At 36.5% G+C, this 14,023-nt stretch overlaps 1 protein-coding gene across 30 annotated transcripts in view; it reads left to right on the plus strand.

Moving 5' to 3' along the window:
- NFIB (nuclear factor I B) overlaps nucleotides 1-14,023 on the plus strand; it is a 450,108-nt gene that overhangs the window by 402,118 nt on the left and 33,967 nt on the right. For 11 of the 30 annotated variants that reach the window (XM_034967175.3, XM_034967182.3, XM_063594018.1 and 8 more), the window contains exons 7-8: nucleotides 4,094-4,228; nucleotides 9,239-9,423. In XM_034967175.3, the coding sequence (XP_034823066.1) occupies nucleotides 4,094-4,228; nucleotides 9,239-9,423 (320 nt within the window). Of the gene's footprint in view, nucleotides 1-4,093; nucleotides 4,229-9,238; nucleotides 9,424-13,516; nucleotides 13,683-14,023 lie in introns of all 30 variants that reach the window. The other 19 variants (XM_034967168.2, XM_063594017.1, XM_034967165.3 and 16 more) reach the window with 4 other exon arrangements.

Here is a 14,023-nt window from a genome sequence, read left to right on the forward strand (position 1 = left end):
TCAGCTTCTTTATTTTATGTATTATTCAACTTATGCATTATTATGTATGCATTATTCAAGTTATTATATATTTATGCATTATTCAACTTTATTATTATTCAACTTATTTTCAACTTAATCTTTTTATGTAGTATTCTTCCTGCTTGAGGGACAGTAGATTGTGTAAAGCGTGGTATTTGTTTTTCTTCACAGAAAGGTCACTTTAAAGTATCTTTTCTATATATTCATTCTTCAAACTTTTTTTTGTAGCATATGAGCACATTACACATAGAAACAATATCATTTTTCACCTTGGCATGAAGCCTTTTAGACTGTAGACATTCAAAATAAATTAAAATTAAAATAATACTAGTTTGGTTCATGATTAAAATGTAATAGCTAGAAACTCTGTCCTTACTTTTTCCCCAGATAATTGATCTTTTATTTCCCCTTCTAGTCTAGAGAGGGTGTTTTTTCTTGTTTTTTTGTCTTTTTTTTTTTTTTGAGCGGGGATTCACTTTTGTGTCTTCCTAAGTTCTTAGCATAGTGCCTTCTGCATGCTGTGTAGCAGTGTATTTTTATTAATGGGCCAAGAATTAATTTCATTTAATGAGAAAACAAAGGCAATTAAACCTATATTCTGATACTACCGTTCTTCACCTGTTTCTAAAGCAAATCCTTTCAGTTTGGTCAGTGAACCTTCCCATTCTTATATTTACTATTATAAGTTACTTTTGTTGTTTAAGGAAAGAGTTTGTGGTTCCTTTTGCAACTTGAACGGCAAATTGTATTCTGTTTCTTCTGTGTTGGTCTGTATAATCCTCTATGAAGGTACCGTTATTATTAGGTGCATGCCAAAAAAAGAATTGAAAAAATAAATGGACCCATAATAATTACTCAGTAAAAGCAAGTGTGTCATTTTGGCTAAGAAAATACAAATGCTTTGCTTCTTAAAATTTATATAATTTACATTAAAAATTACATAATCATCTTCAACTTCTATATAAACACCCTTGATTTATGTGCCCTTTACAAAAGGAGACCCATGAATTTGCCTGAGTTTAATGAAAAGTCTGATATAGTTACAGTAGTTGCAGTTGCCTTAATTGATCCTCTTCTCCAGAAATGACATACCCAGAACGACACTGTTCTGTTTCTCAAGCTGTGGTCACATTAATTTTTTTTTTTTTTTTTTTGAGACAGAGTTTTGTTCTTGTCGCGGCTGGAGTGCAATGACACTATCTTGGCTCACTGTAACCCCTGCCTCCAAGGTTCAAGCGATTCTCCTGCCTCAGCCTCCCAAGTAGCTAGGATTTTAGGTGCCCACCACCACGCCCAGCTAATTTTTGTATTTTTAGTACAGACGGGGTTTCACCATGTTGGCCAGGCTGGTCTCGAACTCCTCACCTCAGGCGATCCACCCGCCTCAGCCTCCCAAAGTGTTGGGATTACAGGCGTGAGCCACTGCACCCGGCCTAAATTATTTTAAAATGAGGTATAATTATGCTTTATTATTTATTCTATGGAATTTTTAGAAACTGATTTACCCAGTTACATTTTACTTGAAATTTATATTTAAACATAGGTAAAGCAGAAGAGTATCAATAAAAAGTTCCCAGTTTCTTTTTCAAACAGTTAATTTTAAATTAAAAATTTGGAATGGCAAGTGATTGCATCATCTATAACAAGAAAGACAGAATAGAGGTTCTTTTCCACCTCTTAATAATCTGTATGTCTATGATTTTACATCCATTAGTTAAAGGCCTATATTTGTAGTATTACCTTTTGAAATCACATAGCTCTTAAGCGAAATTAAGTATTATTTTTGGCATCTTGAAGATAGCGAAATGAGCTTTCTTTGTCTATTTTTTAAACCATGGTTTAAATTTTTTTTCTTTTTTTATAGTGGCATTAATTGCTGTGGTTTTATGAACAATTTATTTGTTTTTTTTTTGAAAAAGATATACAGAAATGGCTCTCTGACTCATCAAAGTTCTGATAGATTCACAACAGCCAGTTAGTCACAAATTGTAGCTTACAGCTACAAATCCGCCTGGCATTTTTTGTAGACTGTGATGTCTACTGCCTTTACAGTAGCATATTCATCCTTTAAATGCCACCATACTGAAAATGCATATTTAATTTTATGAATGCCTTTACCAGAGCTTAGGTAATTTTTCAAATGGTAAAATGTAATGATAATTAGTTTCTTATATTAATAGCACCATAGTTTTTAATTTCAAGAAAACTCAAAAATGCAAATTGTGTACATTTTGTATGTGTGATAAAGTTTTGGTGTTTTTTTCTTTTAATAAAGATTTATTTTCTTTTAGAGATACATGCTGAACTACTTAGAAGCAAAGTTATATGATATCTGGGATTTGCTTCAAAGTACCACAGGGAGAGAAAGTGTAGATGGGGATAAAGATGAAATAAGATTTGTTATGAGTTGATCATTGCCGAAGTTGGGTTATCGGTACATGAGGATTCATTACAATTCTGTCTACTTGTGAATACAGTTAACGTTTTTCATAATAAAATACAAATTTTATAGCTCATATCATTTTTATAACATTTTACTATAAGTTGATAAACTTCCATTAAAGTCAACAGCACTCAAGATGTTAAAACCAAGGCACATCTCTCAACTCCCTGCTTATTCCAACAAACTGCATGGTATAGTCTCTTAGTCAACTAAGATGATGACGGTCTACATTGCTTAATAATTTAATTGGGTGAACCCTGTTAAAATATTTATTGCATTAGCTCTATCATGATTCTTATTTCAAGCTCTCATGATCTATCTTTTGGCAGTATTAAATATTTATGAAATGAATGAGTGAATGAAGCCCGAAATCTCTGAATTCTTTTCCTATCACAGCACCTTTGCAATTCCTTCTTACTTGTCCACATCGCCTCACTAGATTTTAAGCTTTAAAGGAGCCGAAAGTGAGTCCAGTTCACCAGTGTGTCCCAGGCTAGTGCAGCGTGTGGCATACATTCGGTCTTGAACAAGTATTTATGGAATGAATGTATTGATGAATCTGTCTTCTGAAGTGGTCTTCATGATTTCTGTCTCTGTTTTGGCCAGTCCGCCCTCCATTTAGTTTCTGGGGGGATTGTTTTAAACTGTCATTGTGATCATGTTTTGCCCATCTATGGCGTTTCTCCTATGAGGGTAAGCATTCAGACGTTTGTACAGGAAGCTGGAGACCCGTCATCCTGTGGGACCTGCAAGAGGCTTGCTCCTCTTCTTCATCTTTCACCACTCCACACACTGTTTACTTGTGTATTCTGTGCCATCTTTTTTTCTGAGCATTTCCTCTCTGAGAATGTCATCCCCATTCACATTTTGAAAATGGCACCAATGGGAAATGCCTTCCTCATCCTGGGGAGACTGAGACGATGTCTGTCCTGTACATCGCAGCTGGCGATGTAGCAGCAAATGCCAAAACTTCCCTGCTCTCAACACACATTGTACCTCTCAACCGTTCACAACCATTTTCTTCTATCATTTTCCTCCTCACCAACAGTGAGCATCCCTAGAGCAGGAATTACTTTTAATTTCTTTAACATCTTCATTTTACCTGGCCAGTACAGAAACCCAGTAAACGTTTGCAGAAGGAGTAAATTAAGGAATGTATTTTTGCTAATCAAGTGAATGAGTTTTCCATAAAAGCTGTGAAATCAGTGATATCGTGACCAACATACCTGAAGGTTGTTTTTCACATTTGCACCAGTTATCCTCTGTCGAAAGACAATCTTCTGAATCATATAAATCTCAGAATGAAATACTGAGGTAAAGAAGGCCTTTGTGTGAACCAAGGGGCTAAAGGAAACAAGACTTCGGGTTTTTAGAAGTTTAAGATTTATTTAGTAATGGGAATAATTCTGATGATAATTTTAATGAAGGCTTCTGCTAGCTTCCATGGAGATTGAACAAATATTTCAGAGCTCCAAGACAGCTGGATCGTTGACACTCAGAATATATTTTGTAAAAGAGCCAAAGTATAAGAATACTAAAATGTTGCAAGATGAGCTCTGTCATTTGTTGACATGAACCTTAGAGCTTAAGAAAGTCATGGAGCTTTGGGTTTTTCTCTGTTTCTCGCAGATATGTCTTCTCCGACTACTATGAAGAAGCCTGAAAAGCCATTGTTCAGCTCTGCATCTCCACAGGATTCTTCCCCAAGACTGAGCACTTTCCCCCAGCATCACCATCCCGGAATACCTGGAGTTGCACACAGTGGTGAGGAGTTTCAAGCATAGAGGAGAAGCCTCCTTCTTGTCTGTAGGGCCTAACCCCTTAGGGACGGAGCAAAAGTTTATAAATAGAGCTATGGCAACCATATTTTCTCAACCCATATGGGGAGGGGCACAATCCGATCAAATATTTTTTCTTCTCAATTTATGAGAAAAGATTTCTCTGGGTGCAGGGGCTCACACCTGTAATCCCAGCACTTTGGGAGGCTGATGCGGGTGGATTACAAGGTCAGGAGTTCAAGACTAGCCTGACCAACATGGTGAAACCCCGTCTCTACTAAAAATACAAAAATCAGCCTGGCATGGTGGCATGCGCCTGTAATCCCAGCTACTCAGGAGGCTGAGGCAGGAGAATCGCTTGAGCCTGGGAGGCAAAGGTTGCAGTAAGCCGAGATCGTGCCACTGTACTCCAGGCTGGGCGACAGCGCGAGACTCCGTCTCAAAAAAAAAAAAAGAAAGATTTTCAAAGTCATACATGTAAATAATATTTATAATATGTGTTTTAAAATTACCTTAATCAAAAAGATTGTTATCAGAAGAATGTGGAAAATATGGGTACATAGCTATCTTCATTATAGCTTCAGGATTGGTCCTGATATTTTACTAAGGGAAAGATGGAATTTCAATTATGTTGCTGAGTTTAGAGTGTTTCTAAAGGCATTAAGACGTAAGGCACTATTTCTGTAGATGTTATTTTCTACATATAAATCAATATTTATCTATATGAGAGTAATCAGAGAATAAAAGGTACTTTTTTTGACACTTGTTTTATATGCCCAAATCCTTTGGGCTAGTACACTTGATATTGTGTCTAATATCTTAATTTAAGTAGGAAAATGAATCCAATATTTGACATTTGTACTTTAACCAACAGCTAATATCAAATCTTTCAAAAATTAAAAATGAGATACAGCTAATAATTAACACTGTGTACTTTTTACCTAGAGGGGAGTAGACTGCATTTTAGGTGGAAAAAGTTTTATATATCAATATGTTAATAGTGAAACTTATTGGTTTAAATTTATAGTTAGGCACTTTCTCATCCTTCTGACTAATCGAATCTGGTTTTTAAATCTTTATGCAAACAATGTAACATCTTTTAAAATAAAGTCCTTATTAGCTTTGGTTTGTAAGTATATGTTGATATTTGTTGGTGCTATACTTAAAAAAATACATGGCCTTTATTGCTATCATTAAAAAATTACGAAATTGAGAGAGGACTATACAACTTAAATGTGGTATAAGAACTTTTGCATTTATTACCTATACCATTGAGATAGGTGAAAAAAATCAGTAACTGTTTCATAGGTTTGTAATGTTGAATATTTGGACAGAATTAACTGAGAAGTCAAATCACCCATTTGTTACGACACCTGATGAAAATATTCTTATTTCTAACGTGAAAAAAAGTAGACAGTATATTTTTATATAACGAAACAGGAGAGACCTAGATGAGCCCTCCACCTTGGTCCTTCACCCGATATTTGTTCTGTATCTGTATATTAGGGTCTGTGTTAGGCATCTTGTTCAGAAAGATCGTTTCTGTCCTTAAAGAGTTCAGGATATAGTGGGGAGAGAGTGGGGCCACGTCACTGGCTGGGCATCTAATCTGAACATGACTAGATAACCTGAAGAAGGTTTAGATACCTGGAAGATATGTGTTCTGAGCTAAAGTGTGATGGCAAAGTTCACCACAAGAAGGAACAACAAACTAGGAAGAAGAGGGGCAACCTGGGAGGCAGAGGGACATACTAGGAGGAAGAGGGGCAATGTGGGAGGCAGAGGGGCAAACTAGGAGGAAGAGGGGCAACATGGGAGGCAGAGGGGCAAACTGGGAGGCAGAGGGGCAAACTAGGAGGAAGAGGGGCAAACTGGGAGGCAGAGAGGCAAACTAGGAAGAAAAGGGGCAAACTGGCAGGCAAAGGGGCAAAGGAGGCAGAGGCAACAGCATGTATCAGTGCATTAGAGGCCATTGCAGCAGGGAACTGCCATATAGCCAAGGATCCACAAATATCTTCGTCTGGCCAGAGATGAAGCCAAAGAAGTGATCCAGGACTCGGTCTCAGAGTACCTGAGGTTGTGTGTACTGAAAAACCTGTTGGGATTTTATTCTGGAAGCAGTAGGAAGCCACTGAAATAATTTTAGCGGAGAAGTTACATGATTATAATGGTATTTTTAAAAAGTCATTCACATAGCACTATAAAGGATGTTTTGGAAGGAGCAAGACTGAAGGAAAGAAGACAATAAGGCTTTGCAATAATGTATGCAAGAAATACACATACATGTGTATGTATTCTTTCATAATAAAGGAAAACTTTTTGTCTTGTATTTTACTTTTCTTATTTTTTTTTCTTTTTTTTTCTTTCTTTTTTTTTTTTTTTGAGACAGGATCTTACTCCAGGCTGCAGTGTAGTGGCGTGATCTTGGCTCGCTGCAACCTCTGCCTCCCAGGTTCAAGCAATTCTCCTGCCTCAGCCTCCCGAGTAACTGGGATTACAGGCACTCACCACCCCGCTCAGCTAATTTTTGTATTTTTTTAGTAGAGATGGGGTTTCACCACGTTGGCCAGGCTGATCTCGAACTTCTGACCTCAAGTGATCCACTCCACCCACCCCGACCTCCCACAGTGCTGGGATTACAGCCATGAGCCACCATGCCTGGCCTGCTTTTCTTATTTTTAAAGGACTAGAATGGCTTTTATGGAAAAGGTAGTCATTTTTACTCTCAGTTTGAAATACGACATTTTACCCAGTGGTATCAGGCCACCTACAGCTCATGCAAGCTCAGTGCCAGGTTGCCCATAGATGTGAGTTCGGGTTTGATTTCTGCAATTTCACTTGAAAATAGATCTCCTCCAGAACTATTAAGGCCAAATTAATCTCAAAAGCTAAAGGACCCAAGATGGAACTATGTATATATCTTTCCAGGGTTTGTGTACAGATGTGAGCAAAAATCATGGTTAAAATGAGCTGAGATTAAGAGCACTTAGACACTAAGTAAAAGATGCCCAGTTTTTCTTAGATGTTTGTATTTCCTTAAATGATACTTTCAAATGGGTATACTTCTTAAATAAAGTAATACTTCAGTAAAGAGTTTTGTTTTAAGAAATATGCATTTGTTCTCTGAAATGCATACATTTGATGGAGGATGCTCAAACTTCAGTATGTAGGAAGATTACATGGACACTTATTTAAAATATACATTTTGGTGCCTTACCCCTAGGAGGTCCTGATCCCCTAGGTCTGTGTGTAGACCAAGGGGTCTGCATTGTAAGAACAATACAGAGAATTTCAGAAACAGTGCTCTGGACGTTCAGAGAACAAAGTCGTGACTATAAAATTGAATTTGTGTTTTTTTCTATTCTATACATTCTTAATTTCTTGTATCTTCTGAAAAAGTTTTTTTTGGGAGAGGTAAGCAATACATCCCATAAATAGGTCCCACCCCCCCACCCACATAGTTTCAAAGTTGGAAATAAATCATTCTAGGTGATTTCCCTTTGTAGGTTATGGCTAGAATTTATTTTTTTCATATTCTTTAAGTTGTCTCATAAAACATTAGACATGTATCGTTTATAATTTCCTATTATTTGAATTGGGAAATATTAAAATAGGAAGACATTTACTTTTCACTTCTACATATATTTGTTGGTAGTTTTAATTTGTATTTCTGTGATTATTTCTCTCAACATTATAGAGATAATGATCATACGATTACACTCTTTCTCCATCTTTCAAACTTAAGATTTATATTTCAAAAACTGAACAATAAATTATAAGAATACTAATGTTGAGAAGTTATAGTAAAATTGAACATTGTCCACGTTGCATGTGTTTTATATAGTATTTCCCTTTATAAAATTGTTATAAAATATGTGATTTTATGGGTAAAGTAATATACTTACCTATATGAAAGTTTAAATTTTCATTGCTGTGTGTTTTATTCTTGGTTTTATATTAACAATATCTTTTAAACTACATATAGTAAAAGTTAAAGTAGAAAGAAAAATAGTTGCAGAATAGAGCTCTTTTGGTTTTGAAAGAAACATTTTCATTAGGAGAGTTTCTAGCTCTATGTTCCAATGTTCATAAGCATTTATACCATGACCAGACAATTATAAATGACATGAGATGATATTGTATTAGTTATTGTCTTTCCTTCCAAACAATTGCCAGGTAGGATGTTTAGGGAAATGTTTTATTTGAAATTGAATTTCACTTTTGTTTTTAATTTTGGTAGAAAATTTTTGGCTCTTTTGCCCTCTGCTTAATGCTGTGACTTGCTCTAGACTTATGAGACAAAGTGTTTTTTGTTTGTTTGTTTGAGATGGGGCTTATGAGACAAAATGTTTTTTGTTTGTTTGAGATGGGGTTCTGTCGCCAGGTTGGAGCGCAGTGGCGCCATCTCGGCTCACTGCAACCTCCGTCTCCTGGATTCAAGTGATTCTCCTGCCTTAAGCTCCCAAGTAGCTGGGATTACAGGTGCCCATCACCATGCTCGGCTAATTTTTTGTATTTTCAGTAGAGATGGGGTATCACCATGTTAGCCAGGCTGGTCTCGAACTCCTGACCTCAGGTGATCCACCTGCCCCAGCCCCCCAAAGTGCTGGGATTACAGGTGTGAGCTACTGCACCCGGCCTAAAGATTTTATAATCAAAGAATATGTTTTCAATGGGATATAACTTTGCTCAAAGAAGTGTTTTATCAAGTATCGACATAACCTATAAAAGAGAAACTGATTTTGTAACCACTCACAGAGCTAGGAAGCAAGATTGTTAATTTTTCAGAGTGATGTTTTGTCTCTGTGTAGTTAGCAGTACTGGTGTTGAGAGTAAAAATGAAAAAGTAACTGTTGTTTTAGGAGAGCTTGGTTAAATCATGGGGACAAAAATGAATGGTTACCAGTTTTGTAGTTTCACAGCATTCTTCGGGATCAGAATGGAGCAATAAGGTAACCAGCTGACGAGTCAATCTTTCCTTTTCTGTCTTCTGCAGTCATCTCAACTCGAACTCCACCTCCACCTTCACCGTTGCCATTTCCAACACAAGCTATCCTTCCTCCAGCCCCATCGAGCTACTTTTCTCACCCAACCATCAGATATCCTCCCCACCTGAATCCTCAGGATACTCTGAAGAACTATGTACCTTCTTATGACCCATCCAGTCCACAAACCAGCCAGGTAAAAATAAGAGAGAAAATAAGATTAGCACCTAAGGGAGATGGGACAGATCTAATTCTGAGACACAAAGGTTAGTCAGACAGTGTGTCTGGCAGAATGTCAAGCCTTGAAATCCATCTTCAGGAAGTTGCTTGGTGACTCAATAAGTTTTTATTTAAAGGTGGCTGAATGACAGGTAGGAAGTGTGTTGCCCCAAAGGGTACGTTTGTGAAGATGGTTTAATGTTTTTGGATTTTCATTGACTGAAGGGAAAGTTTGTGCAGAAAGTACATTGACAGGAAAGCTCTGGGCTGGAGTTCACACCTCTTAAATACCTGGTTTGACACAGAGACAATGTGCTTATTTCAGGCAGGAGTAAGGTATGTGCTAAAATAAACACACACAGAAGAACTTACAGTTGTATTTATAGACCAACTATTAGGTATTAAAATAAGCTTTGGTAATGTAAACATTCTCAGTGTTTGATGACTACTTGAATATTCTTTGCAGAGACATGACTTACATTTAATAATGAGTGACATTACTAGAAGCGTCTTTCTTTTTTTTTGGAAACATTGTGCAGTGGTTTTGGGGATTCATTTCGTAAGTGTAGTGACTCATGAGCATTTCTCACTTCCCTAGACATATGGTTTCTTCTACCAAGAGGTTACTTCATAGGAATTTGGTATATGAGCATTTTCCACAATCAAGTAGACAGTCTTTGTGCCAGACCTGGGGCTATCAATAATTGTAATATCTAAAACATGTAATGTAATTTTGATATTAGGATCTGATATTTAGCTTTGCTGCTTTACCTCTAAGACTCCTGTCCACTTATTATACCTTTTAATATTTTGGAGAATTTTCACAAACATTCTATCATTACTACTGTGGAACATTCCTGAAATGCTAGTAAATAGTGTGTGTCTATCAATTTATAATTAGCAAAGAAAGGTGAGAAAAAAATCCCTTTGGTCTTAATTTGTTAAAATGAAACAAAATGGTCCTTTCTGAACTTTTAATTTAGAGTAACAACGCATCCAGGACCCTTTGGGTTACTTAAAAAGTTATCATTACTTTTAGTTTGACTGACTGAGATATTAAACTCAATATTGAATTTTGAATTTGAAGTTAAAATTATTATTTGTATTTTAGAAGAAAATGTTAAAATGTTGTAGCACTTTTCATGACTGAAGTACTAAAGACAGCTAAGTAAGAGTGGGATCTTAGTATATCGTTTAGAAATAAAATTTGTTGTCAGCTCATGGATTCAGAAGTCTCAGTTCCATAGAGCATTTTGCTAGACTCAGCTGGGAACAGTGCACACAAGGTCTGATTTTAATTTGTGTAGAATTTCCATGAATAACAAAGTCTAATTAAGACATCCATTAAAAGTCCTTAACGTTAATTCAGTGTGGAAAATCTTAGAGTTCCATTGGATTTTTTTTTTTAACTGATGTCTTAATTAGGCACTGTTAGGGGAAAAATTATGCAAATTAAAATCAGGCCCTTAGTGTTACACATTTCTTTAATTATTCAGTGCTTGTTTTACGTATATTTCAATTTCTTTATAAGTTAAGAGGGCATATTAGGTGATAATCTGCCTATATTGTTCTCAGTTTTTCTTCACTTTTTCAAGATACATATCACCTTCTAAGGAAGCATATTACTCTCATCTCAAAAAAAAAAAAAAAAAAGAAAAACTAGCAACAAAAAAAACTCTCAGGATTTTGTATAATAGGAACCGTGTATAAAGTAGAATAATCCTTTCCTAATGCTGTTAGCTTCACCTTCAGACAAGACTTCTCTCTTTTCTATCTACAGTATGAAAGTTCATCTATTAACAGCCTTAAAAGATAGAAATTTTTAGTGTAGCTTCATCTGTTTGAACCAGTAGAAAACTGAGGAGAAAATAGCCCTCAATTCTTCTCACCCTGAGTTTTAGGAAAGTTGTCTGCATTGGCTTGGGAATTCTTTCTTTGTCACCTTTATTCTTTTCAAATGAGAGAAGTGTCTACTAGTTCATGTTGTTCAATTCCAGTAGGTGAAGTTTGTAGAATGGTCAGGGTAGGATAATATATTTGGTGGCAGCATTTCCTTGAAATTATTGTCATTCTGCTCCAGACATTTTGTTCCAGGTAGGTACTTTCAAACTGTTTTGGTGAACACTGTATGTAGAAACATTTTTACCATTGAATGTACCACCAATGATAAAATGAGACCTGTCTTCTTTCTTAAGATATTTAAAGCACTTATTTCCAATGTTCAGATAACCAGAAATGGATGGTCTGCTGTAGAAACAAACTACTTTTTCCCTTTGAAAGGAAAAATGGGTCTTTATAGTTAACTGCAGATTTTTTTTTTAAGGAACAGTGTATCTGCTTTGATTTTTAACTCCAACTCAAAACCAATTAATTTGCATTTCAAATTAGAATTCTTGGTATTTACCATTTTAGCTTTAGAAATGGAAAAAAATCAGTATTCCTTCACCATTCACTTCTAGTCAGCTGTTGCTTCCCAATATTCTCCAGCACTGCACTGATTTTGATTTTTAAGATAAGCAACTGAGATGCCTTTTCCTCCCCACAGCAATTTTGAGATTAATTGCATTACTGCTGCACCAATTATAGTGAGACAGTCATGCTATTCAATGGAATATTTTGAATAAAATTAGTTTAAAGATGTAACTCTCCCATAGGTTTCCATATTGGAAAACTCTGGTCAATTTTCCTGACATCAAGTTAAATACTTAAAATTACCCATGATGAATAATCAGGATATTCAGGAAGTCCATTTTCTTTATAGAATAAATAATGTGGCCTCTGAGGAGCCTAACCGAAGACTTAGTTCATGTCTCTAAGTCACAATATTTAAGTGTTATTAGCTGTTCATCTTTTTCTCTAAATAAATGTCTACTTGTAATTTATGTGCAGATATTTAGAAAAATATTCTGCTTCATTTTTTTTTTGCCTTTAACAGTTCAGATTATAAAGACTATATACTTGCCGAGAATAGCCTCCCAGCAAATTGCAATGAACACCGTGCAGTGGAGAATTCCAACATGGGTATAATCAAAAATAACATTCTCAGTCTAGAAAAATATATTCCACTATTTCTTCAAAGAGTGTGTCCTTAGGATTTTGTTTCCTACCACGGAAACTATTTTTGTACCCAGGGGCTAAAACTCAGATAATAACATCTTTTCTATCATTGCCCAGGGGATTTTCTCTGTTAATTCCCACAAATGTCAACAATAAATGTTTTGTGTAACTCTCCATGCACCACCATGGATGTAAGAGTAACTCAAATAACAATGCTCATTTGCTTGTCCTCTGCTTCCCCTCAGTACAGTTTAATTTACTTTGGAAATCTTTTATTTGTAGGTGTAAGGACAAACGTAGCTCAGCATTTTATATCATTGTATGACCTCTGAAATTTTAGATGCTTTACATCTTATTCTGTCTTCTTGTATTAGTAAATCATCAAAAGTTGACCATAGATCTCGGAATCTAAATTGCCTAATGTGTGCATCTCAGCACACCTGTGTGTAAGAGAGCTAGAGTTTTGTATGCAGGAGAATGGTTCTTGACTGTAAATGATGAAAATTCCAGAATTCGTTGTATTTGATCTCCTAGATATTTTTGTGTCCTTTGTTTCAGTGATATCATCATGTAGGTGAAAATTGTGTTCTAAAAGCCAAAACTGACTCATTATAGAAAATGAAGAGCAGAGAATAAGGAAGCATTGGGTTCCAACTGTAGCTAGTTCAGTAAGGAATTCCATTTTAGCCTTTGGGCTAAGCATTTAAGTCTGCACTTGAGTTTCTTGGCCTACTACATGAAAGGATCAAGTCTACCTGGCTCTCAGGGGTGCTGTAAAGAGGAATTCACCTATACCATGACGTGCTTTGAAGATGAAAACCTTCTTTGAAATGCTGCTGCTCCTTATTACTACCAACCATTGACTGGCCTCTCCAACTCCGACTCGAGAGGGCCTGTGTGGCGCCTATGCGCAGTGTGCTGGATCCACACAGTCGTGTGTGCTGAGTGGACTTGCTGGACAAGATGACTGCCTTTTGGATTGCTTCACCCGGCATTCTGTTTTTGTTTTGTAGCCTAACAGCAGTGGTCAAGTAGTAGGGAAAGTGCCCGGCCATTTCACTCCTGTCTTGGCACCCTCTCCCCATCCCAGTGCAGTGCGACCTGTGACCCTGAGCATGACAGATACTAAACCCATCACTACATCCACTGAAGGTGAGGCAGCTTCACCTACAGCAACCAGTAAGTATTTCCGTAGGAAATGAGAAATGTCCATCAGAGGCACCATTGGATATCTGATCCAAGGTGAAAAACACGGCAATTTTTCCAGCTACCCGACCAGATGGAGATTTCTCATTTAAGTGGAGCTAGCAGGCATGGATGTGGCCCTGCTATCACAGGCTCTCTCTTCTCAAATTCCAGTCAGTGAATCATATTTGAAAAGGGAGAGGCTCATTTGTTTAAGTTAACAGCTATAACAAAAATAATAAGTCATGCCTGCTTGTTCAGGGTATACATTGAAATTGCACTGAGTAACATAATGCAGAATACAAAGTTTTCATATCACCCAAAGAGAGATTAGG

Source organism: Pan paniscus, chromosome 11, assembly GCF_029289425.2.
Source record: "Pan paniscus chromosome 11, NHGRI_mPanPan1-v2.0_pri, whole genome shotgun sequence".
NCBI classification, from domain to species: Eukaryota; Metazoa; Chordata; class Mammalia; order Primates; family Hominidae; genus Pan; species Pan paniscus.